Source organism: Camelina sativa, chromosome 14 (assembly GCF_030686135.1).
Source record: "Camelina sativa cultivar CO46 ecotype springtype chromosome 14, ASM3068613v1".
Lineage (NCBI taxonomy): Eukaryota > Viridiplantae > Streptophyta > Magnoliopsida > Brassicales > Brassicaceae > Camelina > Camelina sativa.
Genome location: NC_141893.1, coordinates 18,903,595 through 18,929,924, shown reverse-complemented (window position 1 = coordinate 18,929,924; position 26,330 = coordinate 18,903,595). Strand labels below are relative to the sequence as shown.

The 26,330-nt window shown below is 40.1% G+C and overlaps 2 protein-coding genes across 2 annotated transcripts; both read left to right on the top strand.

Annotated features, from left to right (window-relative positions):
• Positions 1-1,544: 1,544 nt before the first annotated feature.
• LOC104743824 (uncharacterized) lies at positions 1,545-2,059 on the top strand. Its single transcript, XM_010464865.2, has 2 exons — positions 1,545-1,688; positions 1,781-2,059. Exons 1-2 carry the CDS (start codon positions 1,545-1,547, stop codon positions 2,057-2,059), a joined length of 423 nt encoding a protein of 140 aa, XP_010463167.2.
• A 9,607-nt stretch (positions 2,060-11,666) lies between these two features.
• Positions 11,667-23,848, top strand: LOC147928408 (uncharacterized). The gene is made up of 7 exons (XM_087486128.1): positions 11,667-12,108; positions 12,293-12,740; positions 12,818-12,966; positions 13,397-13,480; positions 13,607-14,671; positions 23,687-23,763; positions 23,828-23,848. The coding sequence occupies exons 1-7, from the start codon at positions 11,667-11,669 to the stop codon at positions 23,846-23,848; spliced, it is 2,286 nt and encodes a 761-aa protein (XP_087342254.1).
• The last annotated feature ends 2,482 nt before the right edge of the window (positions 23,849-26,330 follow it).

Sequence of the window (26,330 nt, the reverse complement as noted above, 5' to 3'; positions counted from 1 at the left end):
AACTTTCTCGCAAGGTAAAAAAATACACGCTTTGATGGGTCCTAGATTTCGCGACGTTTTTGTAAACAATTTAAAAGAAGGAGAGTGGATCATGTTGGCAAGTTTCTCACTATGCAGAGTTACGGGGAATTTTAGACCAACTGATCATCGTTTTATGATACATTGGAGAACCATAACATGGTTTAGAAAGATTGCTGCTTTGTCTACAAATCAATTCTTCTCTTTTGTATCATTTAATGATATCAAAAGTGGTTATTTAGACTATGCTTATTGTGTTGGTGAGGGAAGCGATAATATTATATAGATTTTAAATTTGGAAAAAAATAATTGATTGTAAATTTATAAATGATGTAGATATCATCGGAAGAGTATTGCGGGTTGGAAATCGCTTTGAGGAAGGTCCTCCCGACAAAGAATGGAATGAGTTGTTCGTTGATTTGGAAAATATCGAGTATGTTTTTAAAATTCATTAAACTAAGATTATGTTGTGACACTTTGACTAAATCCTAAAATTTTTAATGTAGGGGTGATCGATTGTCATGCCGATTACCAAAACCTTATGCGAACGATTTCTTTAATGAGTGGATACATTGTAATCAAGGTTTAGCGTAATTTTATATCTATATGTTTCGATAAATGGTTTAATATAAAAATTTACAGTTTGCTTTTTATAGATTCAATCATGGTGACCACGGTGCATAATTGTACGAGAGTGATGATAAATCCACCATGTCCGCAGGTCACACAGTTGAGGGATGCCTTTGATGATTTGGAATCCTGATTTTTTATAGTTTTGAAGTTTATTGGCTTTTAATTGACATGAAATCTTGATTTTTTTATAATTTTGAAGTTTTTTTACCTTTTATATTTGATGTACAATTATTCAATAATTGTAAGCTTTATGGTGTTCGGTTTGGACTAGGGTTTACAAATATTTTTTAGACATTTAAAATATCATATATTTATTCATACATATAAAATTCCAAATTTACAAATTGTACTATAGACATTTAATTATATTATTCATAAATAGATATTATATAGTTATAAATAGATATTCAAAGATATTATTCATAATGAAAGGATGATCAAAAATTTATTTCAATTCACGTCTAACTAAATTCCATAATATAAATATAGAATATATACTTATTAAATTAATAAAATATTTTATATATTTCTTGATCGAATTTAGTTATATTATATTTACACGATTATTATAGAAAAATGGAAAGATAATTTGGAAGAAAATGATTCATTATCATCATAATATACTTACAAAAATGTTAATGAAATATTACAATTATCTTAAAAGTAAAATATCCTTGAAACTTATATGCTTATCGTCTGAAAATGTTATATTGACATAATTTTAATATGATAATTACTATAATGATTCTAAAAAGGAAGATAAACTCAAATTTCAATATTATCATATTAATTATATATGTAAAAATTAACAATTGGATACTCTATATATAGTGATACATATTGAAACATTGTGTACAATTCAGCGATTCTTTTTAATAATCAAAATATTCATTATGGCCTCCAAACAAGTCAATATCTCTCCCTATGTTAACATTAACGAGATCAATCCTGCTCTGGATCACTACAAGATCAGGGTTCGTGTGATAAGACTTTGGAAAGCATTCAAATCACTGCAGATGGTTTTAGTCGATGAGGAGGTTTGTTACGATTAATTCAAGTTTATTAAAGCTTTTCTACACCTTAATATCGATTTTGATTCAAACGTATTGACGACTGCTTTAAATTTAAGGGAACAAGAATTCACGCGTCTATTGAGGATGCATTGGTGAAGAAATTTCAAAACCAGATCCAAGTTGGTGATTCGAAAATAATCGATACTTTCAGTTTGGTGGATTATGACGGTGATTACATGACAAGTGCTTTGGGATTTAAGTTAGTGTTCTATAGAACCACCACAGTTAAACCATGTGATGATTTTCCGGCACGAGTTCCTGAAAAATACTTTCAAGAATTTTCAACTATCTTGGCTGGAAAAATAGATAAACAAGTATTGTTTGGTAAGTTGTGAAACTCATGTATATATATACTCGGTTGTTGATTAGTAACTAATATTGTTATGGTTTTAGATGTGGTTGGTCAAATTGCTGGTGCTGGTTCTCTTGATAATGTAAAAACTAAGGGAAAGGACAATGTGAAGATAAGTTTTGACTTACAAGATTTGAAACGACCTGACCCGTTTTTTTTATAAAAATTAAATAATAAAATAATAATAATAATAATAAACTACATCTAGTGGTCCCATACCCACTAGCCACCTAACCACGAGCACAACCAACAGCGGAAATAACATATACCAATATCCAAACAATAATCCAATAACTAATAACCAATAATCAAATATAACAATACTCCAATATCAAACAACAGGGAACAAGGAACCAACAACCTAGCAAGTTCTAAAGACCCAGCTCTAGCAACCTAGCAATGCCAGACAACATCCAATCGAGTCCCTAGAACATCCACCTCTTCATTGCCTTGATTCCACGATCACACTTTGCCTTTATCTGCATCACAAACACAAATTGCAATGCATGAGTATTTTATAAACACTCAGTAAGGCAATCCTTCCATCTACTGGGCTATACACACAAGCATCAATGATATCAATGTTCCAAACAATCAACAAACAAGACATACTACCCCACAGTGTCGATCGATGCCCAATTTTCTGGTGTCGACCGACACCAAGTGGTGTCGATCGACACTCCCTCTGCACTCACGATCCGCTCGAAGCCGAGAGTCGAATCTCGCTCCCCAACCTCTTCTAAATCGTCGAATACTCAAAACTCAGGCCAAATACGTCCTTAGGAACCTGTAGCAACCAATCCCAACAAGAAAATCACACAAAACAACAATAAACAAGCAAGAACAAGGACATCAAAGGCTTAGATTAGCCATGGTCATGAACTCACTTCTTTGCAGGAAGATTAGGACCAACATCAACAAATCCTACACTCCCAGCAACCTTCTAACACGTTCATAGCCCTGGATCTTCACTCCCACTAGAACATCCTCCTCTTCATCGCCTTGTATGTCTTGTTTGTTGATTGTTTGGAACATTGATATCATTGATGCTTGTGTGTATAAACCGGTAGATGGGAGGATGGCCTCAATGAGTGTTTATCAAATACTCATGCATTTCAATATGTGTTTGTGGTGCAGGTAAAGGCAAAGTGTGATCGTGGAATCAAGGCGATGAAGAGGAGGATGTTCTAGTGACTCGATTGGATGTTGTCTGGCATTTCTAGGTTGCTAGATTTGGGTCTTTAGAACTTGCTAGGTTGCTGGTTCCTTGTTTCCTGTTGTTTGATATTGGAGTATTGTTATATTTGATTATTGGTTATTAGTTATTGGATTATTGTTTGGATATTGGTATATGTTATTTTCACTGTTGGTTGTGCTTGTGGTTAGGTGGGTAGTTGGTATGGGACGACTAGTTGTAAAAAAACGGGTCAGGTCGTTTCAGTTTGGTATCAGAACCCTTACGGTTCTAGGTTTGGGTTCACTAGGTTTCTGTTGTGATGTTTGGGATTGCATGTCTTGATTGATTATGTGAGTTAGTCAATTGTGTGTGGCATGGAGTCCTAGAACATCCTCTTCGAGCCTATAGTGTGATTCCACGGTGAGTATATGTTTTTGTGTTATGTTAATTGCGTGCTTAGCCTTCTGTTCATGGTAATGCAGATGGTTAGAGAGGATGCTGTTGCTGGTTGTGGTCGTGGTCGTGGATGCGGACGTGGTCATGGACGCGGACGTTGTCGTGGTAGGGGGAGAGCCCCAATGGTTAGTGAGACCGAGGACCAGAGTGTGACAGTAGAGGGTGTGGGCGAGTCGAAGGGTGTCCAGGGAGATTCCGTGAGTGTGGCTGGAGGGGGCGCTGTTGATGCTCCAGTAGCCGGTGATGATAGGGCCCCAGGTGTGGGTGTCCCAGTGGTTGGAGTCCCGGGTGTCGACCTTGCGGGTATGCTGGCACAGTTGTTAGAGCGGTTGCCGCCAGTGGCACCGGCTCAGGCTCAGGTAGTGCCACCAGTGGTGGCGGAGGAGCGGTAGCCAGTCGCTGCGGATGTGGGGGTACATTCTCGTTATATCAATATGCTGACAGAGATGGGTCGTATTCGTACCGAGCGGTTTTCGAGAGGTACTGATCCTACCGCTGCGGAGGCATGGAGGACAAGTGTGGAACGTAACTTCCATACTCTGAGATGTCCTGAGGAGTTTTGGGTGGACATTGGGGTCCACCATTTGACTGGTGATGCTCAGTTGTGGTGGAGTTCTGTGGCAGCCAGGAGGGTACAGAGGGAGATGTCTTGGCTGACTTCAGGGTTGGAGGTGCAGTTCCTTCAGCTAGCTCACGGAACTCGGTCAGTGCGGGAGCTTGACTTGGAGTTCAGTCGACTTCTGAGGTATGGGGGTCGGGATATGGAGTCTGAGGAGGCTAAGATCAGGAGGTTTTTGAGGGCCCTACCTGACGATTTGAGGGTTCACTGTAGAGGGTGGAGTTATGCTACGCGTACAGAGCTGGTTGAGGCTGCAGCAGGGATTGAGGAGGACATCCGAGCACAGTCAGTGGTGGCTAGCCCAGCAGTCCAGCCTAGCAAGGCTCAGCATCAGGGAGGTTCTAGCAGGGGCGGCAAGCCTTCAAAGCGAACCAAGAGGAGATGGGAGGCTACGCAGAGGTCGGGTGGTCCGACTTGCTTCGGTTGTGGAGGCAAGTATCACAAGGTTGCTAGCTGTCCCAAGAGGAGTGCTCTGACGGCAGCAGATCGTGTGTGCTATCATTGCAGGGAGCCAAGGCACATCAGGCCCTATTGTCCCAAGTTGAAGCCGGTAGCAGTGGCAGCGTTGCAGCAGGTGCAGCCGGGAGGGCAGCAGGTAGCACGGATTGAGCAGGCGCCACGGGTTTACACGACTGTAGAGACTGGTGCAACCAGTGCTGGGGTGATCACATGTATAATTTCTGGTACCTAATCTTTGTGAATTCTTAGTAAGTTCAGATTTTATGTTGTCCTGTGATAAAGTGTTAGGTTCTCAACACATGAGGTTTGTGTAGGGATCCTGTTGGTGGGAGGTTTTAAGTCCCATGTTATGTTCGATTCTGGATCTTCGCATAGCTTCATTACTCCGGAGTGTGCAGAGAGCGCGGGAATCAGAGGGGATTCCGGGGAGCGTACAGGAGTTGTCAAAGTTGCGGGAGGCAAGTTCCTGAGGGTTATTGGACGAGCCATATGAATTGATATTCAGATTACAGGGGAGTCGTGGCCTGCGGATTTGCTTATCAGCCCAGTGGAGCTGTATAACGTTATCTTGGGGATGGACTGGTTGCATCGGCATATGGTTCATCTGGATTGTCATCGGGGTAGAGTGGAGTTTGAGCGCTCAGGAGGGAAGTTGGTTTATCAGGGGATTAGACCAACTTCAGGGAGTCTCGTGATCTCGGCCTTTCAGGCTGGGAAGATGATCGAGAAGGGCTGTGAGGCTTATTTGGTTACTATATCTATGCCTGAGTCAGTGGGGAACTCTACGGTTAGCGGTATTCAGGTTGTAGAGGAGTTTGAAGACGTGTTCCAGTCATTGTAGGGATTACCACCTTCTCGGTCTGATCCTTTTACGATTGAACTGGAACCAGGGACGACTCCGTTATCCAAAACTCCTTACAGGATGGCTCCAGTAGAGATGGCAGAGCTGAAGAAGCAGCTAGACGATTTGTTGAGCAAGGGATTCATCCGTCCTAGTGTATCACCGTGGGGAGCGCCGGTGTTATTCGTTAAGAAGAAGGATGGGAGTTTTTGCTTGTGTATTGATTACAGGGGTCTCAATCGGGTCACTGTGAAGAACAAGTACCCTTTGCCGAGGATCGATGAGTTGTTGGATCAGTTGAGGGGTGCTACTTGGTTCTCCAAGATAGATCTGGCGTCGGGTTATCATCAGATCCCGATAGATGAGGCGGATGTGAGGAAGGCTGCTTTCAGGACAAGGTATGGGCATTATGAATTTGTGGTGATGCCATTTGGGTTGACTAACGCACCAGCTGCGATTATGAGATTGATGAACAGCGTGTTTCAGGAGTTTCTGGACGTGTCAGTCATCATTTTCATCGACGACATCCTGGTTTATTCTAAGAGTCCTGAGGAGCATGCAGTGCATTTGAGAGCAGTTCTGGAGAAGCTGCGGGAGCAGAAGTTGTTTGCTAAGTTGAGCAAGTGTAGTTTCTGGCAGCGTGAGATGGGTTTTATGGGTCATATTGTGTCTGCAGATGGGGTTTCTGTAGATTCAGAGAAGATTCAGGCTATCAGGGATTGGCCTAGACCGCAGAATGCCACGGAGATCAGGAGTTTTCTCGGGTTGGCAGGGTATTACAGGAGATTCGTGCAGGGGTTTGCGAGCAGAGCACGTCCTATGACTAAGTTGACGGGGAAGGATGTTCCATTTGTCTGGTCACAGGAGTGGGAGGAGGGCTTTGCAAGGCTGAAGGAGATGTTGACTACTGCTCTGGTGTTGGCTTTGCCTGAGCAGGGAGAACCCTATGTGGTGTATACATATGCATCCAGAGTTGGGTTGGGTTGTGTGTTGATGCAGCATGGGAAGGTGATTGCCTATGCTTCGCGGCAGTTGCGGAAGCATGAGGACAACTATCCTACTCATTACTTAGAGATGGGTGCTGTAGTTTTTGCCCAGAAGATTTAGAGATCTTATCTTTATGGTGCAAAGGTACAAGTGTTTACAGATCATAAGAGCCTGAAGTACATATTCACTCAGCCCAAGCTGAACTTGAGGCAGATGCGGTGGATGGAGCTGGTGGCGGATTATGATCTGGAGATAGCCTATCATCCTGGTAAGGCTAACTTGGTTGCAGATGCCTTGAGTCGGAATCGGGCGACTTCGGCTCAGGAGCAGGATATGGAGTCTCTGGTAGGAGAGATCAGTGCGTTGAGCTTGTGTGCGGTTTCTCAGGAGCCGTTGGGCTTGGTTGCAGCTGATAGAGCAGATTTGTTGAGCAGAATGCGGTTGGCACAAGAGAAGGATTTGAGGCTGGTGAATGCCTCAAAGGATGTTGATTCAGAGTATCAGGTTTCGGCTAATCGTACTATTCGGGTGCATGGGCGGATCTGTGTGCCCAAGGATGAAGAGTTGAGGCACGAGATTCTGAGGGAGGCTCATGCTAGCATGTTCTCTATTCATCCCGGAGCGACTAAGATGTACCAAGATCTCAAGAGGTACTATCACTAGGTCGGGATGAAGAAGGACGTGGCTAGTTGGGTTGCGAGGTGCGATGTGTGTCAACTAGTGAAGGCTGAGCATCAGGTACCAGGTGGTTTGCTGAAGAGTCTTCCCATTCCAGAGTGGAAGTGCGATATGATTACTCTGGACTTCGTGGTAGGTTTGCCAGTGTCCAGGACGTTTGATGCTATTTGGGTCATTGTGGACCGGTTGACTTAGTCGGCACATTTTCTGGCCATTAAGAAGACTGATGGAGCAGCGGTCTTGGCTAAGAAGTATGTGAAGGAGATAGTCAGGTTGCATGGGGTACCAGCGAGCATTGTGTCTGATAGGCATTCCATGTTCACTTCGGTGTTCTGGAGAGCGTTTTAGTCAGAGATGGGCACTAAGGTGCATACAAGTACAGCTTATCATCCCCAGACCGATGGACAGTCAGAGAGGACGATCCAGACGTTAGAGGATTTGCTGAGGATGTGTGTGCTGGATTGGGGTGGCCATTGGGCAGATCATTTGAGCTTGGTAGAGTTTGCTTATAAAAACAGTTACCAGGCGAGTATTGGCATGGCTCCTTATGAGGCTTTGTATGGGAGGTCGTGTCGTACACCGTTATGCTGGACTCAAGTGGGGGAGTGGAGCATGTACGGGGCAGATTTTGTTCAGGAGACCTTGGAGAAGATTTGGGTTCTCAAGCTGAACATGAAGGAAGCTCAGGATCGTCAGAGGAGTTATGCTGATAGGAGGAGGAGAGATCTTGAGTTTCAGGTTAGAGATAGAGTGTACCTCAAGATGGCCATGTTGCGGGGTCTGAACAGGTCATTGATTGAGACTAAGTTGAGTCCGAGGTGTATGGGTCCGGTCAGAGTGATTGAGCGAGTTGGACCAGTGGCATATAGATTGGAGCTACCCGAGGTTATGCGTGCATTCCATAAGGTTTTCCATGTGTCTATGTTGCAGAAGTGTCTCTACGAGGATGACCAGTTGTTGGCTAAGATTCCTGAGGATCTTCAACCTAACATGACTTTGGAGGCGAGACCAGTAAGGGTTCTCGAGAGGAGGATTAAGGAACTTCGGAAGAAGAAGATTCCTTTGATGAGAGTCCTTTGGGACTGTGATGGTGTTGAGGAGCAGACTTGGGAGCCTGAGGCGAGGATGAAGGCAAGGTTTAAGAAGTGGTATGAGAATCAAGCCACGACTTGACCTTGTCTAGCCTGGTCCCATCTGTAATCCGTGGCTGGAGCGGGAATGGAGTATTCCAGCCCATCTCTCTTGTTTACTTGGTCGCTTGGTTGTGCGACTAAGTAACAAGATGAGGTGGTCCTCAAGGTACAAAGTTTCCGTGAGGCGGGGTTTTTGGAGGAAAATTTCCTGAAATGGAAAGTTTCCAAAAGTTGAAAGTGGTAAAAGTGGAAAGTTTTATGTGAGTTAAAATTTGTCTATTTTAGTGGGTGGAGCCGTGGAGGGGCTTGTATGGCCTTAGTGGCGGACTTTTTAGTCATTGTGTGGCCTTAGTGGCAGTCTTTCGAGACATTGTGTGGCCTTGGTGGCGGACTGTTTAGCCATTGTGTGGCCTTTGTGGCAGGCTGTTTAGCCAGAGTGTGGCCTTTGTGGCAGGCTATTTAGCCAGAGTACCTGTTGAGGCAGTCCTTCGGGACAGATGGTCTTTGTGACGGTCCTTCGGGACGAGTGGCCTTGGTGGCGGTCCTTTTTAGGACATTTGTTTGGCCTTGGTGGCGGTCCTGTTTAGGACATTTGTTTGGCCTTGGTGGCGGTCCTGGTTAGGACATTTGTTTGGCCTTTGTGGCGGCCCGTTGGGCAGTGAGATGATACTTGTGTGGTCATGAGGTATCCCAGTGAGGGGATATGTGGTTGGTAGGGCATCGTTTTGTCTTACGCGAGCCACAGGAAGGAAACCTGGATAGGGATAGGACTCAGACGTGTTCTGAATTGTTTGCTCACGACTCTTGGGGGACTTAGGTTCTCCTAGTACTGCCATATTCTGAGACTTTGTGGCTTGGGATTATGGTTGGTATATCGATTTCGGATGACGATCCGGGGGCGCGTTGTAGGGTGGCAACCCGAGAGACGAGTATTGGATTTTTCTTTATATATATTATGGCATGCGGGCCTTGGCCCGATGAGGAGCCAACATTATGGCATGCAGACTTAGGTCTGATGAGGAGCCAATAAAAACTCAAAGTTTAGGCTTATGAGTAAAGGAAAGTCCAAAATTTGAGAGCAAATAATGCCTGGAGCGTGAGTCTATCGCCTAGAGGTGACCTTTCGTAGATCGGTCGGAGGAGTTTGATGGTTGTTCGATATTCGAGGACGAATCTATATTGGTGGGGGAGAATTGTAACGCCCGCGAACCAAAACTATGCGTTTTGGAGGAGGGTGTCGATCGACACTAAGGGGGGTGTCGGTCGACACCACTAATTTTCTGGTTCAACCTTATTGATTTTTTGATCGATTTGGTTCGGTTTGGTTTAAGGAAAACCATTGAACCGAGGTTTAAAACGGGGAAAATGACCTAGGGTTGTGTTTTTGTTGTCTTACGCTGCTTGAGAGAGAGTGGAAGTGGAGAAAACAGTTCCTAAAGGTTCTTGAGAGAGTTTGTGAGATTTCAAGGTGTTTTTGGTGAGATCTTGCTGTGGGAGTGAAGATCCAGGGCTAGGAACGTGTTAGAAGGTTGCTGGGAGTGTAGGATTCGTTGCTGTTGGTCCAAATCTTCCTGCAAAGAGGTGAGTGCATGATCATGGCTAATCTAAGCTTTTTATGTCCTTGTTCTTGCTTGTTTGTTGTTAATTTGTGTGTTTTACTGCTGGGATTGGTTGCTACAGGTTCCTAAGGACGTATTTGGCCTGGGTTTTGAGTATTGGATCATTTGGAAGAGGTTAGGGAGCGAGATTCGAATCTCGGCTTTGAGCGGATCGCGAGTGTCGATCGACACCAGCAAATTGGGCATCGATCGACACTGTGGGGTAGTGTCGGTCGACACCTCCCTTCCAGCGAGACGATGTTTGAATTCCTGGTTTGTATGTCTTGTTTGTTTATTGTTTGGAACATTGATATCATTGTTGCTTGTGTGTATAGCCCGATAGATGGGAGGATTGCCTCACTGAGTGTTTATCAAATACTCATGCATCTCAATATGTGTTTGTGGTGCAGGTAAAGGCAAAGTGTGATCGTGGAATCAAGGCGATGAAGAGGAGGATGTTCTAGGGACTCGATTGGATGTTGTCTGGCATTGCTAGGTTGCTAGAGTTGGGTCTTTAGAACTTGCTAGGTTGTTGGTTCCTTGTTTCCTGTTGTTTGATATTGGAGTATTGTTATATTTGATTATTGGTTATTAGTTATTGGATTATTATTTGGATATTGGTATCTGTTATTTTTGCTGTTGATTGTGCTTGTACGTTAGGTGGCTAGTGGGTATTGGACCACTAGTTGTAGTTTATTATTATTATTATTATTTATTATTTAATATTTTTTTTTAAAGAAAAAAACGGGTCAGGTCGTTTGAGCTGTAAAAAAGGAAAAGTCCAACTTCCCAAGCTGAAAACTCTACCGAATGCATTATCGGCGTTGTTATATGATCATGATGACAGGAGTGACAACTTCCGTGATAATATGAGAGCATACAATATGATGTTTTCCTTTACGTTATTAGGTGGGAAAATAAATCATTCTATTAATAATGGTAGAGGGCCGTACGTCTTTCAGATGTGTGGAGAAAACTATTATCGTATCGGAGATATTTTACCTGAAACTGGAGAAAAGCCGACATTCTTACAACTTTATATACATGACGTAGATAATGAAGTCCCTAACAGGATAAATGCGTTCGGGTCAGTTTCATAGCTTAAAAAAATATAATATTATATTGATGTGTTGCTAATGTTTTTTTTTTCCTTCAAAGAACATCTGGATCTATAGAGAAAATAAGACAAACAACTGTAGAACTTCTGAAAAGGATGCTTGATAATCATAATCCGCATGTACAGGCGTTTAGGATGGCTCGAGAAAGATTTGATTTAACCAATACTATGACAGATTTGAGGTTAAGATTTCCTGCAGAAAGAACTGCTGATGCAAGGACTCATAATCTATCTACATGCAATGAGGTTGCTGGATTAATACCATGTGATTTCAATCCTGGAGTATTCAAGCGTGACATTGTTATAGAAAGTTGTTCCGGCGGTCTGCAGAGACTAAGTGAACTCCATCCGGCTTACTTGCCACTTCAATATCCATTATTGTTTCCATATGGAGAGGATGGTTACAGGTTAGGTATTGGCATTGGTTTTGTAGATACGGCTGGACGAAAAAGGAAAACAGTCTCGATGAGAGAATTTTATGCATTCTGAATATTTGAGAGATATCAAGAATCTTCTACGATTGTGATGTCGGGGAAATTATATCAGCAATTTTTGGTAGACGCGTTCACAACCATAGAATCTAACAGACTGAAATATATTTCCATGAACCAAAACAAACTACGGACGGAAAGAATCGATAAAATAGTTGAAGCTGTTAATCAAGGAAACGAAGATCTTGTAGAACACAGAAAAAGAATCTACATTCCTTCATCGTTTATAGGTGGAAAACGTTATATGATGCAACATTATTTAGACGCGATGGCTACTTGCAAGTACTATGGTTTTCCCGATATTTTCATAACAATTACTTGCAACCCCAAATGGCCTGAAGTCGTTCGATATCTAACAAGGCATGTTCTTAAGCAAGAAGATAGACCAGATATATGCTGTCGGGTATTTAAGATGAAGCTAGATAGACTAATGGAGCAAGTGAATAAAGAAAAAACTTTTGGTGTTATAAATTCTGGTATGTTTCATATTATTAATTAATCGACTTTCTATACGTTACCGTGTTAAAACCCAAATTTATTAAGAATGGCTTTTGTGTGTGTGTGCAGCTATGTATACAATAGAATTCCAGAAGAGAGGTCTGCCTCATGCACACATGATTTTATTCTTGCATCCAGACTATAAAATGCGTACACCATAAGACATTGATAGATTCATAAGCGCTGAGATTCCTGATAAAGAACTGGACAAGTACTTATATGAAGTTGTTTCTGATGTTATGATTCATGGACCTTGTGGTATTCATAATAGAGGAAGTGTTTGCATGAATAATGGTAAGTGCACTAAATTTTTTCCAAAACCATTCATGGAAAACACATTCGTCGAAGATGCTGGTTATCCAATATACAAACAGAGGAAAAACGGGGGATTCGTTCATAAAAAAGGTTTTGATTGTGATAACAGCTTTGTAATTCCGTACAACCGGGATTTGTCTATCCGTTATCGTGCTCATATTAATGTTGAGTGGTGTAATCAGTCACGTTCAGTTAAATATCTTTTCAAGTATATTAACAAAGGGCGGGATTGTATTAGAGCTAATGTAGGAGAGGAAGATGATCAAAATGAAATCAAGAAATTCTACAACTGCAGGTATGACTGTTTATTAATTTCATATAAATTTAACCCTATTAATTTAATATTTATTAATAGTATTATTCTTTTATTAGATATGTCTCCGCATGTGAAGCAGCTTGGCGGATTTTGGCTTTTCCGATTTGCTATCGTACTACCCCCGTTGAAAAACTTCCGTTTCATCTTCCTAGACAGGAATTAGTAGTTTACAACGAAGATGATCCTATTGCAGATGTTATGAAGAGTTCAGCCAGAAGATCTAAATTGTTGGCCTGGATGGAATGCAATAAAAAAACATCCGGAAGGTAGAAGTCTCAATTATGCTAAATTTCCCAACATGTTTGTGTGGATTAATAGTAAAAAAATATGGCAACCAAGACCTAAGAGAAGAAAAAGTTTTGTAGTAGGCAGAATTACATATGTACCACCTTCTATAGTCCCGGCGTATTACTTGAGAGTTCTACTTAATACAGTTCCAGGGGTCACAAGTTTTGATTTTTTAAAGACGGTAAAAGGTAAACTATACAAGGAATTTAAAGATGCCTGCTTTGCTTTGGGATTATTGGATGACGACAAAGAATATATTCTAGCTATAAAAGAGGCAAGTATGTGATGTTTTGGGCCGTTTCTGAGGAATTTGTTTGTCATACTATTGCTTTCGAAATGTGTTACAGTGCCTCTCGATCTCTGGGTCGCTACAAAAGATATATTGTGCGAAGATATTTTGTATTTGCAAAGGAACCGTACGAACAACCACGGTAAATACATAGTTTTTTTATAAAATATATATAATAAAATATAAAGTTATATTGATGTAGACGAACGTCTATGATTATTATTCTGATCATAAATATGTCAACTTAAAAAAAAACTTTGAAATGCAGGTCTAATGTTAAGTCAGGATCAGATAACAAATCTATGCTTAGCTGAGATTGAAATGATTATGTGGTCCAATGGAAGCTCTCTGTCAACTATTGTAAATATGCCTAAACCAGACCAATATGTGATGGATAATAATGAGAATAGGTTTCTGATAGATGAGAGAAACTACAGGCGTGATGAACAAAGAGAGGATTTAGAGAGGTTGTTACGTATGTCAATCGATGAACAACGAAGTGTCTACCTAGAAATTATTGAAGCTGTGAATTGTAATAAGGGAGGTATGTTTTTTGTTCATGGATTTGGTGGAACTGGAAAAACATTCTTGTGGAGTATTCTTGGTGCTGATATTCGATCTAGGGGTGATATTGTTCTTAATGTTGCATTGAGTGGTATAGCTGCTTTACTAATGGAAGGTGGCAGGACAGCTCATTCCAGGTTTGGTATACCCATCCATGTGGACGAATATAAAATATGTTCGATAGATGGTAAATCACATCTTGCCGAGTTAATTAGAGAAGTAAAGCTCATTATATGGGATGAGGCTCCAATGATGAACAAATTTTGTTTCGAAACCTTAGATAGGAGTATGCGAGATATTATGAAATGTGATCGGGTCTTTGGAGGTAAGGTTTTTGTTTTAGGGGGTGATTTTAGACATATTCTACCGGTTGTACCAGAGGATGGTAGAGTTGGGACAATTTTAGCTTCTATAAACTCATCGTTGCTTTGGGATAGTTGTAAAGTACTTCGGCTTACACAAAACATGAGGCTTCACAAGGCCACAAATAGTCAGGATGCAGATGCTCTCTCTACGTTTTCAAAATGGCTACTCGATATTGGGGATGGCAAGATCAACGAACCTAACAGTGGTGAAGTCGAAATAGAAATACCCGAGGATTTAGTAATTGATGCATGTGACAATCCTATACAAGCAATTGTTAAACAAATATACGGTACATCATTTGCAACAAGGACTGATGCAAAATTCTTTTGCGAAAGAGCTATTCATAGTCCAAGAAATGATGACATCGATAAGATAAATCAATATATGCTCTCTCAACTTCCAGGTATATTAAGAGTGCAATTTTTTTTTTGGCAAACAAAATTCAATATAACGGTTTCTTATTTTGGTTTTATTATATCCAGGAGAAGAGAGACAATATTTGAGTTCAGACAGCATCGAGACTTCCGATACAAGTGCTTACGACGATATGATATACACTCAAGAATTCTTAAACAATATTCACGTTTCTGGATTACCTAACCATGTTTTGACGCTGAAAAAGGGAGCACCTATCATGTTGCTTAGGAATATTGATCCTAAAAGAGATTTATGCAATGGTACGAGATTGATTGTCACTCAAATGGCTAATCATGTTATTGAAGCAAGGATTGTAACAGGTAAAAGAAACGTCAACGATAAAGTTCTTATCCCTAGGATGTTTGTGTCGCCACCAGATGCAAAGTTTCCCTTTCGTATGAGGCGTCGTCAGTTTTCCGTTGCTCTTGCATTTGCGATCACTATAAACAAAAGCCAAGGTCAGACGTTGGAACATGTTGGATTGTATCTACCCAAGCCCGTATTTACACATGGACAACTATACGTTGCATTTTCTAGAGTGACAAGCAGAAAAGGATTGAAGATTTTGATTACAAATGAAGAAGGGAAATGTCATAACAAAACCATTAATGTGGTTTTCAAAGAAGTCTTCGAAAATGTATGATTTTCTTTTAATCATCTAATATCTATTATAACGTTTCATTTCATACTATTGACATCCGATTTTTAGTTTTTCCCCTTAATAATATTACCTTTTTACATATCAATATCTAAGTGTTTAGTTTTTAAAAATAAAAACATGAGAACATCTGCAATATTTTAACATAAATTATATTTTCTACATACAAGGGTGACAAACCTTATATTAAAACTATATTAATTTATATAATATTAGTATTTTTAATAATCCGACTAAAGTGAGAAACTAAAAAGATTAAGACGCAACGTTTAGTCGTGACTCTTTGTATTCTTACAAATCAAAAATCCCCTTTTTGTTTTCGATAACAGAGAAGAATCAAGAAAAAAAACTAATTTGAGAAAATCATGAAATTCGATTATATTGCTAATCTGCTTCCTGGAAGAACTAATTGGTGTATCAACGCCAAGGTCTTACATTCTTGGAGAGTCAGAGAGTTCTTTACCAAGCGAGTTCTTCTTCTTGTGGATGAAAAGGTTATAGTCGTTAGTTGAATGATTTTTACTTAAATTTCGAGTTCTAACATTTATTGTATATAAGACTTCTTACATAATTGTTGTTAAACTGTGAAGGGTGACACAATTGAAGCTCCTTATTTACCCGATACACTCGCTTACCTTCCTAAATATATAGACGATGGTGAGTGGTACAGTATTAGAAATTTCAATTGAACCGTGGAGGAGAGGAACACTCATCATCCCTATCAGATTAAATTTACGGGTAAAACCACAATGTACCTGCTTGAATCATTGAGTCCCAAGAATTACTTTCGGTTCGAGGATTTGGATGACAGAAAACGTGGAAGAATAGATCATCCCATCTCTTTCGGTAAGAATTTCTTTAATAAATTTTATATTATTTTGGAACAATCCGTCAATATACTTAATGGGTATCTTTGTGTTAGGAAAATTAGATTCTTTTTAGGATTTATGGAACTCTGTGTATTGGTCCTTCACATAAAAAAGAACGACTAACACTTTACCAAAAATAGATTAGAAACACTTTGTAAAACAAAATTCTGTCTTTTTCCCAAATTAGATGTTTGTGCGTGTATAATGGATGTGGAAGATAGAAGAAGGCCTGCGAGTATCATTGATATTAATGAAGTTGTTCTCATGTTGTTGAATGGCAGGTAAAAGATATTTACTCTACCTTTATGACTGTTACATCTTAAAGTTGTCCTTGTTAAGATTTTTATTGATTTGATGAACATGTAGATGTGAGACTGTGAAGTGTCGTCTGAAAGACAACTACGCTTCTCTATTCAGGACCATATGGCAATCAAGCGGGTGCCATCTCATATACAAATCCGAACCTGTGTTTTGTGTAATGCGGTTTATGAGGGTTGGTGAATATGAAGGTATGTAACATAAGTTTTTCTGATGTAATCATCATAATGTAATCAATAAATTCACCTAAAATTCTAAATCTCCGTAGGTGCACCATGTCTTGAAAACACCTTGGACTCTTCGAAGATCTTCATAAAACCAGAATTCGAAGGACTGGAGCATCACCAGGCTATGTAAGATGTAATTATGTATATGAAATCAAAATATGTATGATGTTAAAGTAAAATTCCTTAAAACACTTTTATATTTACAGGACTGAATTTTCTGGACGTTATTATATAAACCATGTGATCAAGCAACAAGGTGAAAGCTCAGGAATTCAAGTGTAAAGAATGGGGCGTTGGCCGTTAATTTTTTCCTTTAGAATGTCTAAAAAATTTAGTATGTTTGTATTAACCGGAACATGAAATCCAACTTTGTATTACTCTCATCTTTATTTTGTAGCTGAGATAATACATTATAATATATAATTTTGAACTATTGAAAATTGCTTACGCTTTTCAAAATTTGGAATCTACTTATTGAATTCCAGTATTTTTTTTGTACAGTTTAGTAGATATTTTAAAGACTCAATTAATATTTCACATTTAGAGTATTATTTATATTTGGTAAAATAACATTTCTGTATATATGCAAATACAAAAACTTCTTGATAATCTAATAAAACATTTAAAACTTTTTCAATAGATAAAAAACTATATTTAAATATGTCAATTAATACATATTAAGTCATAAAAGCAATATATCATAAAGTTTAAAAACAGTTGTTATTAAAATCTTAATACCGCGCTTTAAGCGCGGGTACCTCCCTAGTCTATTGTATAAAATAAGTTTTTCTCTTTTTGTATTCTGCCATCTAAAGATCTATGTGAACAATATTATTTTTTTTAACTTTAAAATATGTTAAAAATATTTATTTAATGCATATTTATAAAACCAAACAAACCATTATGTAATCTTAGTATATAGTAATTTTTTAAAATAAATTTGAAACATGCGACCCGTTTTTTTTGGTTTTTTAAATAATATATTAATTCAAGCATCTCATAATATTTAATTAACTAATATACCAAATAATATAAGAGAGATTTAAACAATGACACACGTTCTATGAATTTTCTTTCAATTTAGACACTTTATGCTATTGGAGCACTTTTTTCTATTGTCACCATTTTTATGACAATTTTACCCTTACTCAAATATAAACAAAAAAAACAAACTAAAAAGTAACCAAATCAAATATCTTTTTGTCTCTTTGTCATTTTTTCTCTCTTACTTTGTTACTTGTCTTCTCTCTCTCAACCAAATAAAAAAAGTAAGATCTAAGACAACTCATAATTTACACCATCAATGTCTCATTAGATTTCCCTTCTCTCTATCATCAACAAATTTTTAACTCTTATTTATGCTTCTTGCTCAAAAAAAAATTAAGAAATTATTTTGAACAACTTTATTACTAATTGTAGCTAAATAACTTGTATGATCATGATGTGCTTATGTATGTTTTCTAATTTGCTTCTTTCAAAATTAAATTTTATTATTTTTTAATATAATAGAAAGTCTAATCCAGAAAATATTAATTTTAGATGAGCGACTAAATAGTTGATTTTATTTATGAGATTTAAACAACATAATTTATTTATTTTCTTCTTATTTTCTATAGTTTTCTAGATTTATTAATTTCAAAAATTGTAAGATTAAAAAAAAAATGAAAGTTTATATATTAACAAGCATCATGTAGTGCCACAATTTTTAGAAGTCAACTAAAAGCATAAAAGTTGAATAACAAAAGACTGAAATAGTAGTTACAAATGTCATCAAGTGGATGAGGTGCTATGGAAACTGATTAGTTATATATTATGTATATACTTCCAACCTGATTAAATAATCTCAAATTCTTACAAACAAAGATTTGTGGACAACTATGTTCTCTGAAAGTTGATATCCATGAGACAATGACCATATGGTCAGTTTCTTTGGGGTATCAACAACCAATTCCAATATATTATTTTTTTTTTGTGCAATGTTCACTCTAAAACATTATCTTGCAAAGTTATTGTTCCCTCCTTTGCACCATCTAAAAAACAGCACATATAATCAGATTTAAATGTATATATGCATTTAATCGTATGAAAGTAATAGTCGTGTATGTTAACATATTCATACTTAATCTTTTTGTTGTTAACCCTGAACACTAAATTTGAAAACACAATCCTTCACCGTAAAAACTTATTATACTAAACATGAAACTCTAAACCTTAACACCTAACTATCCACTCAGTTTTAAACTTCAAACTCAAAAGCATTTAACCATATATTAGATTCCTAACCCTAAATCCTAAACCCTAAACCCTAAACTCTAAACCATAAACCCTAAACTTAATTTGACATAATTTAACAAAATTTACCTAAAACTAAAGATTTTTTTAATAGCAGTACCATATTATAACTTGAACAAACAAACTTCATTTTTTATTGTTTACATCAAAACATTTTTGTTTTAAATTTTTCCAAAACATTTTTGGTTTGAGTTATGGATGCCATCATGTGGATGAGGTGCTATGGATATCGATTAGATGTACATTATGGCTATACTTCCAACCAAACTTAAAACTCTCAGATTCTTATAAACAAAGATTCGTGGATAACACTCTTATGTAAGCAAGTGGACATGACTTCATGGACACTTTAATAATAATTTTTCACAATGTAAAGAAGCCTAAACTATGTTATCTTAAAGTTGATTTCCACTACACCTTATAATTTTTTTTTTTACACTAATTGGTGAACCGATGATTCTTGTGGCTGATGATATTCAAATAAAATTTTCTTTTGATCATACAAGCAAAAAAACAAATGAAAAAAAAATCTGAAAGTTGATGTCCACGAAACAGTGACCATATGGCCACTTTCTTTGTGGCATCAACAACCATATGGTCAGTTTCTTTATGACAATGACCCCTAAATGTTTGTTATTTTCTTTGTCTAATTGCTCTTCAATTTGGATAATTTTTTCTGGGTTCTTTCCAAATTCTAAGACTTTGATTCTTTCCAAAAATCTTTGGTTTTGTTTATTTGGATCTTCCTATTGTTAATTAGGATTTTTAACTAAAACTCTAATTAAAATTCCAATAATAAAAAGGGAGAAAAAGGATCTCAAATTTAAAAAGCTCAGATCATTTAAACACAAACCCACCACTGAATTGGCTTTCAAAATGAGAGGAGGAAGTGAAACGACCCGACCATTTTTTTTTTAAATAAATAATAAATAATAATAATAATAATAATAATAATAATAATAATAATAATAAATAAACTACAACTAGTGGCTCCATATCCACTAGCCACCTAACCACAAACACAATCAACAACGGAAATAATCAATACCAATTTCCAATAATAATCAAATAATTATAACATAAACAATATCTAATAATTAACCATCAGGAAACATAAAACGAGCAACCTAGCAATGTTTCTAATGACCCAACTCTAGCAACCTAGCATTGCGAGACAACAACTAATTGAGTCCCTAGAACATCCTCCTCTTCATTGCCTTGATTCCACGATCACACTTTGCCTTTACCTGCACCACAAACACAAATTGCAATGCATGAGTATTTAATAAACACTCAGTAAGGCAATCCTCCCATCTACTGGGCTATACACACAAGCATTAGAGACACCTCTAACCATCAAACAACAATCAACAATCACAATAACAAACCAGGACCCTGCATCGACCGACACCAAGCATGCATCGACCGACACCAGTTGGGGTTGCATCGACCGACACATGGTATGCATCGACCGATGCAAGGTACACTTGCATCGACCGATGCTCCCATTGCATCGACCGAAGCATGCTCGGCATAGCACGGAAACCCTAAGGTTTTACACACCGTCCTCGCACTTGCATCGACCGACGCACAAAGTGCATCGACCGATGCACATGCCGATCATCGTTTTCCCCCAAAGCTTCTCGCCGGATCTTCCTTCCTACAACAACAAAACTCGATCCCAAGCCACAAGAAAAATTCCTAACGTCCCAAATAACAATCTAACAAGCCAAACAACACATAACAAGCATATCAGAGAAATTTCCAGCTTAGATAAGCCATGGTCATGCACTTACCTTTGCCAAGACGATTCTTGAAACGACCCGACCCGTTTTTTTTTTTTTAATTAATAGGTAATAAATATAAATATAATAAATATCCATAACAACAATCCAATAATCAAACATTAGGAAACATGAACCGACAACCTAACAATGTTCCTAAAAACCCAACTCTAGAAACCTAGCAATGCCAGACAACATACAATCGAGTCCCTAGAACATCCTCCTCTTCATCGCCTTGATTCCACGATCACACTTTGCCTTTACCTGCACCACAAACACATATTGAGATGCATGAGTATTTGATAAACACTCAGTGAGGCAATCCTCCCATCTACTGGGCTATACACACAAGTAACAATGATTCCAATGTTCCAAACAAACAACAAACAAAACATACAAACCAGGAAAACAAATATCGTCTCGCTAGAAAGGAAGTGTCGACCGACACCAGCCAAGTGTCGACCGACACTGGCATTGGTGTCGACCGACACTCCACCTGCAACTGCGTTCCACTGCGAAGTCGAGAGTCCAATCTCGCTCCCAAACTCCACCAACTCGTCCAATACACAAAACCCAAGCCGGAAACATCCTTAGGAACCTGTAGCAACCATTCCCCAGCAAGAAAACACACAAACAACAACACACAAGCAAGAACAAGGAAATCAAAGGCCTAGATTAGCCATGGTCATGCACTCACCTCTTTGCGGGAAGATTTGGACCAACAGCAACGAATCATACACTCCCAGCAACCTTATAACACGTTCCTGGCCCTAGATCTTCACTCCTACAGCCAGATCTCACCAAAAACACTTTGAAATCTCAAAACCTCTCTCAAGAACCTTTAAGAACTGTTTTCTCCTCTTCCTCTCACTCTCAAGCGGCGTAAGACAACAAAAACACGACCCTAGGTCGTTTTCCCCCTTTTAAACCTCGGTTCAATGGTTTTCCTTAAACATAAACCGGACCAAAACCATCAAAAACTCGATCTGGCCGAACCAAAAATTAGTGGTGTCGAGCGACACCCACCCTTGGTGTTGATCGGCACCCTCCCCCAAAACGCAAAGTTTTGGTTCGCGGGCGTTACAATACTGAAGTGAACTTAGAATCCCTATCAGACACAGTGCTCGTTGGCACCCCATGAAACCTGACTATCTCCTTCACATACTTCGTAGCCAAGACCCCTGCTCCATCAGTCTTCTTAATGGCCAGAAAATGTGGCGACTTAGTCAACCGGTCTACAATGACCCAAATAGTATCAAACGTCCTAGACACTGGCAAAACTACTACGAAGTCCATAGTAATCATATCCCACTTCCACTCTGGAATGGGAAGACTCTTCAGCAATCCACCTGGTACCTGATGCTCAGCCTTCACTAGCTGACACACATCGCACCTCGCAACCCAACTAGCCACGTCCTTCTTCATCCTAACCAAGTGATAGTACCTCTTGAGATCATGGTACATCTTAGTCGCTCCTGGATGAATAGAGAACATGCTCGCATGAGCCTCTCTCAGGATCTCCTGCCTCAACTCCTCATCCTTAGGCACACAATTCCGCCAATGCACCAAAATAGTACCATTAGCCGAAACCTGATACTCTGAATCAACATCTTTTGAGGCATTCACCAGCCCCAAATCCTTCTCCTGACCCAACCGCACTCTGCTCAACATATCTGCTCTATCATCTGCAACCAAACCCAACGGCTCCTGAGAAACCGCACACAAGCTCAACGCACTGATCTCCCCTATCAGAGACTCCATATCCTGCTCCTGAGCCGAAGCTGCCCGCTTCCGACTCAAAGCATCAGCAACCAAGTTAGCCTTACCAGGGTGATAGGCTATCCCCAAATCATGATCCGCCACCAACTCCATCCACCGCCTCTGCTCGGGCTGAGTGAATATATACTTCAGGCTCTTATGATCTGTAAACACATGTACCTTTGCACCATAAAGATAAAATCTCCAAATCTTCAGGGCAAAAACTACAACACCCATCTCCAAGTCATGAGTAGGATAGCTGTCCTCATGCTTCTACAACTGCCACGAAGTATAGGCAATCACCTTCCCATGCTGCATCAACACACACACCAAACCAACTCTGGATGCATTTGTATAAACCACATAGAGTTCTCCCTGCTCAGGCAAAGCCAACACTGGAGCGGTAGTCAACATCTCCTTCAGGCTTGCAAAGCCTCCTCACACTCCTCTGACCAAACAAAAGGAACATCCTTCCCTGTCAACTTAGTCAACGGACGTGCTCTGCTAGCAAATCTCTGCACAAACCTCCTGTAGTAACCTGCCAAACCAAGGAAATTCCTGATCTCTGTGGCATTCTACAGTCTAGGGCAATCTCTGATAGCCTGAATCTTCTCCGGATCTACAGAAACCCCATCTGCAGACACAATATGACCCAGAAAACCATCTCACGCTGCCAAAAACTGCAATTGCTCAACTTAGCAAACAACTTCTGCTCCCGCAGCTTCTCCAGAACTGCCCTCAAATGCACTGTATGCTCTTCAGGACTCTTAGAATAAACCAGGATGTCGTCGATGAAAATGATGACAGACACGTCCAGAAACTCCTGAAACACTCTGTTCATCAATCTCATAAACGTTGCTGGTGCATTTTTCAACCTAAACGGCATCGCCACGAACTCATAAACCCATAACTCGTCCTTCTACTTGAGGAACAAGACCAACGCTCCCCACGGTGAAGTAATAAGACGTAAGAATCCCCTATTTTCTTCCTCAGCTCTACTAGACTAAAAATCAAGTATGCTGACATCAACTCACCACCACCCGGATATCAACACCTCTTGTCCATCCAAGAACCTCTGGTAACTTGTCTCTTAAGGAAACTTCAACAAGATAGCTTATTACAAAATTAGCTTCCCGCTTAGCAATTTTCCACAGCAAATCATCAATACAAGCGTAATAAAACAAACAAGTACCATACGTTTGCATATTCTGATTCGTCGTATCATATGCTTTTCAGGGTGCCAACTCAACCCACTGAACTTATTCCCTCCAACAACCTTACCAAAACCATGAATCTAGCAACCCTGACCATCTCCAATGAACTTCATCCAACATCGTCGCAACATTTGGTTTATCCTGCCATGAAGGCTTCTCGTGAACTTATGTACCTGGCAACCATGCCTTTCCCGGCTCACACCTGCTGTAACTCCCCTTCCCTGGACTCCACCACCACCGACCGCACAATCTTGGCGTAACAGCCACACATTCATGACCGCTCCGGTCATAAAACCCTGACCCACTGGTCAACACATCCAAACCCGAGATTAAACCACCATCACTCTCTCGAGGTCTACATTTAGTCGTTATGTTTATACTCACATCCTAGGCATTGTTTGCTCCCAACTCTTCCACCCTTAGGTCGCAAACTTTGAGCCATACCGATTTCACTCTTAGACCACTGTCTTCGAGTAATACCGTCTCACTCTTGGACCATAATCCTCAAAATCTCGGTATCAGGGGAACTAATCATCCCCTCAGGGGAACATCATCCCCTCTGCCACTCTCGGAGCCCACAGCCCTCGAGCTATCTGTGTTATGGGAAAAACCACCATCCCCTCATGAGCAACAATCCTTAAATGCTATAATCCTCCATCCTCCTAACATAAGATGGAAAAATCCTCAACATTCGCAGCCCTAGGCTTCACCCCGCCATATGCGGTACAACTGGAGCCTGCATTGATACCCCTCATGGTAATCGCTCCAATAGCACGTGAACAGATCCGCCAAGCGATCATCACGACCCTGGGTTCCCAGCACATCCGGCACGCTCACCGGCTGAAACCCTCTCTGGTGCCTCCTGATACGCTTACGACCCTCTAACATACCTCCTCGTGGAACTCTAGACCACACACTCGCTGTCCTCGGGAACTCGCCCGACCACGGCCACGACAACGCCCACGTCCACGACCAGCAACTCAACCACCTTTAACCACTGATCTTCCAAGAACAGAGGCTAACAAGCATAGAACAAAACAAAACCACACAAATAAACTCACCGTGGAATCTCATTGAAGGCTCGAAGAGGATGTTCTAGGACTCCATGCCACATACAATTGACTAACTCACATAATCAATCAAGACATGCAATCCCAACATCAACAACAGAAACCTAGTGAACCCAAACCTAGAATCGTAAGGGCTCGGATACCAATAAATATCCATAACAACAATCCAATAATCAAACACCAGGAAACATGAAACCGACAACCTAACAATGTTCTTAAAAACCCAACTCTAGCAACCTAGCAATGCCAGACAACATACAATCGAGTCCCTAGAACGTCCTCCTCTTCATCGCCTTGATTCCACGATCACACTTTCACTTTACCTGCACCACAAACACATATTGATATGCATGAGTATTTGATAAACACTCAGTGAGACAATCCTCCCATCTACTGGGCTATACACACAAGCAACCGTGATTCCAATGTTCCAAACAAACAACAAACAAAACATACAGACCAGGAAAACAAACATCGTCTCGCTGGAAGGGAGGTGTCGACCGACACCAGCCAAGTGTCGACCGACACCAGCCAAGTGTCGACCGACACCAGCCAAGTGTCGACCGACACCAGCCAAGTGTCGACCGACACCAGCCAAGTGTCGACCGACATTGGCATTGGTGTTGACCGACACTACCCCACAGTGTCGATCGATGCCATTTTGCTGGTGTCGACCGACACCACTTGGTGTCAATCAACACTCCACCTGCAACTACGTTCCAATGCGAAGTCGAGAGTCGAATCTCGCTCCCAAAGTCCACCAACTCGTCCAATACTCAAAACCCAAGCCGGAAACATCCTTAGAAACCTGTAGCAACCATTCCCCTGCAAGAAAACACACAAACAACAACACACAAGCAAGAACAAAGAAACCAAAGGCTTAGATTAGCCATGGTCATGCACTCACCTCTTTGCAGGAAGATTTGGTCCAACAGCAACGAATCCTACACTCCCAGCAACCTTCTAACACGTTCCTGACCCTGGATCTTCACTCCCACAACAAGATTTCATCAAAAACATCTCAAGAACCTTTAGGAACTGTTTTCTCCTTTTCCTCTCACTCTCAAGCGGCGTAAGACAATAAAAACACGACCCTAGGTCGTTTTCCCCCATTTAAACCTTGGTTCAATGGTTTTCCTTAAACCAAACCGGACCAAAACGATTAAAAACTTGATCTGGTCGAACCAGAAATTAGTGGTGTCGACCGACACACACCCTTGGTGTCGATCGACACCCTCCCCCAAAACGCACAGTTTTGGTTCGCGGGCGTTACAATTCTGAACCTTATACAAACAAGAAAACACTTCTAGGAAGCTCCTACTACGATCCCAGCTACAAATCTCTACAGGAACAAATTCCAATCTCCCAAAATCCTCATAAACATTCAAGAACACTTTTCTCCCTTTCTTTTCTCTCAAAATCGGCTAAACACGACTAATGAGACAAAAACTCGTT

Coding starts and splice junctions, on each gene's coding strand:
- LOC104743824 (XM_010464865.2), top strand. CDS start 1,545: ATGGCCTCCAAACAAGTCAATATCTCTCCCTATGTTAACATTAACGAG. Junction 1,689..1,780: donor TGGTTTTAGTCGATGAGGAG/GTTTGTTACGAT, acceptor TTTAAATTTAAG/GGAACAAGAATTCACGCGTC.
- LOC147928408 (XM_087486128.1), top strand. CDS start 11,667: ATGTCGGGGAAATTATATCAGCAATTTTTGGTAGACGCGTTCACAACC. Junction 12,967..13,396: donor TATTGCAGATGTTATGAAGA/GTTCAGCCAGAA, acceptor AATGTGTTACAG/TGCCTCTCGATCTCTGGGTC. Junction 23,764..23,827: donor AGCAAATCATCAATACAAGC/GTAATAAAACAA, acceptor TATGCTTTTCAG/GGTGCCAACTCAACCCACTG.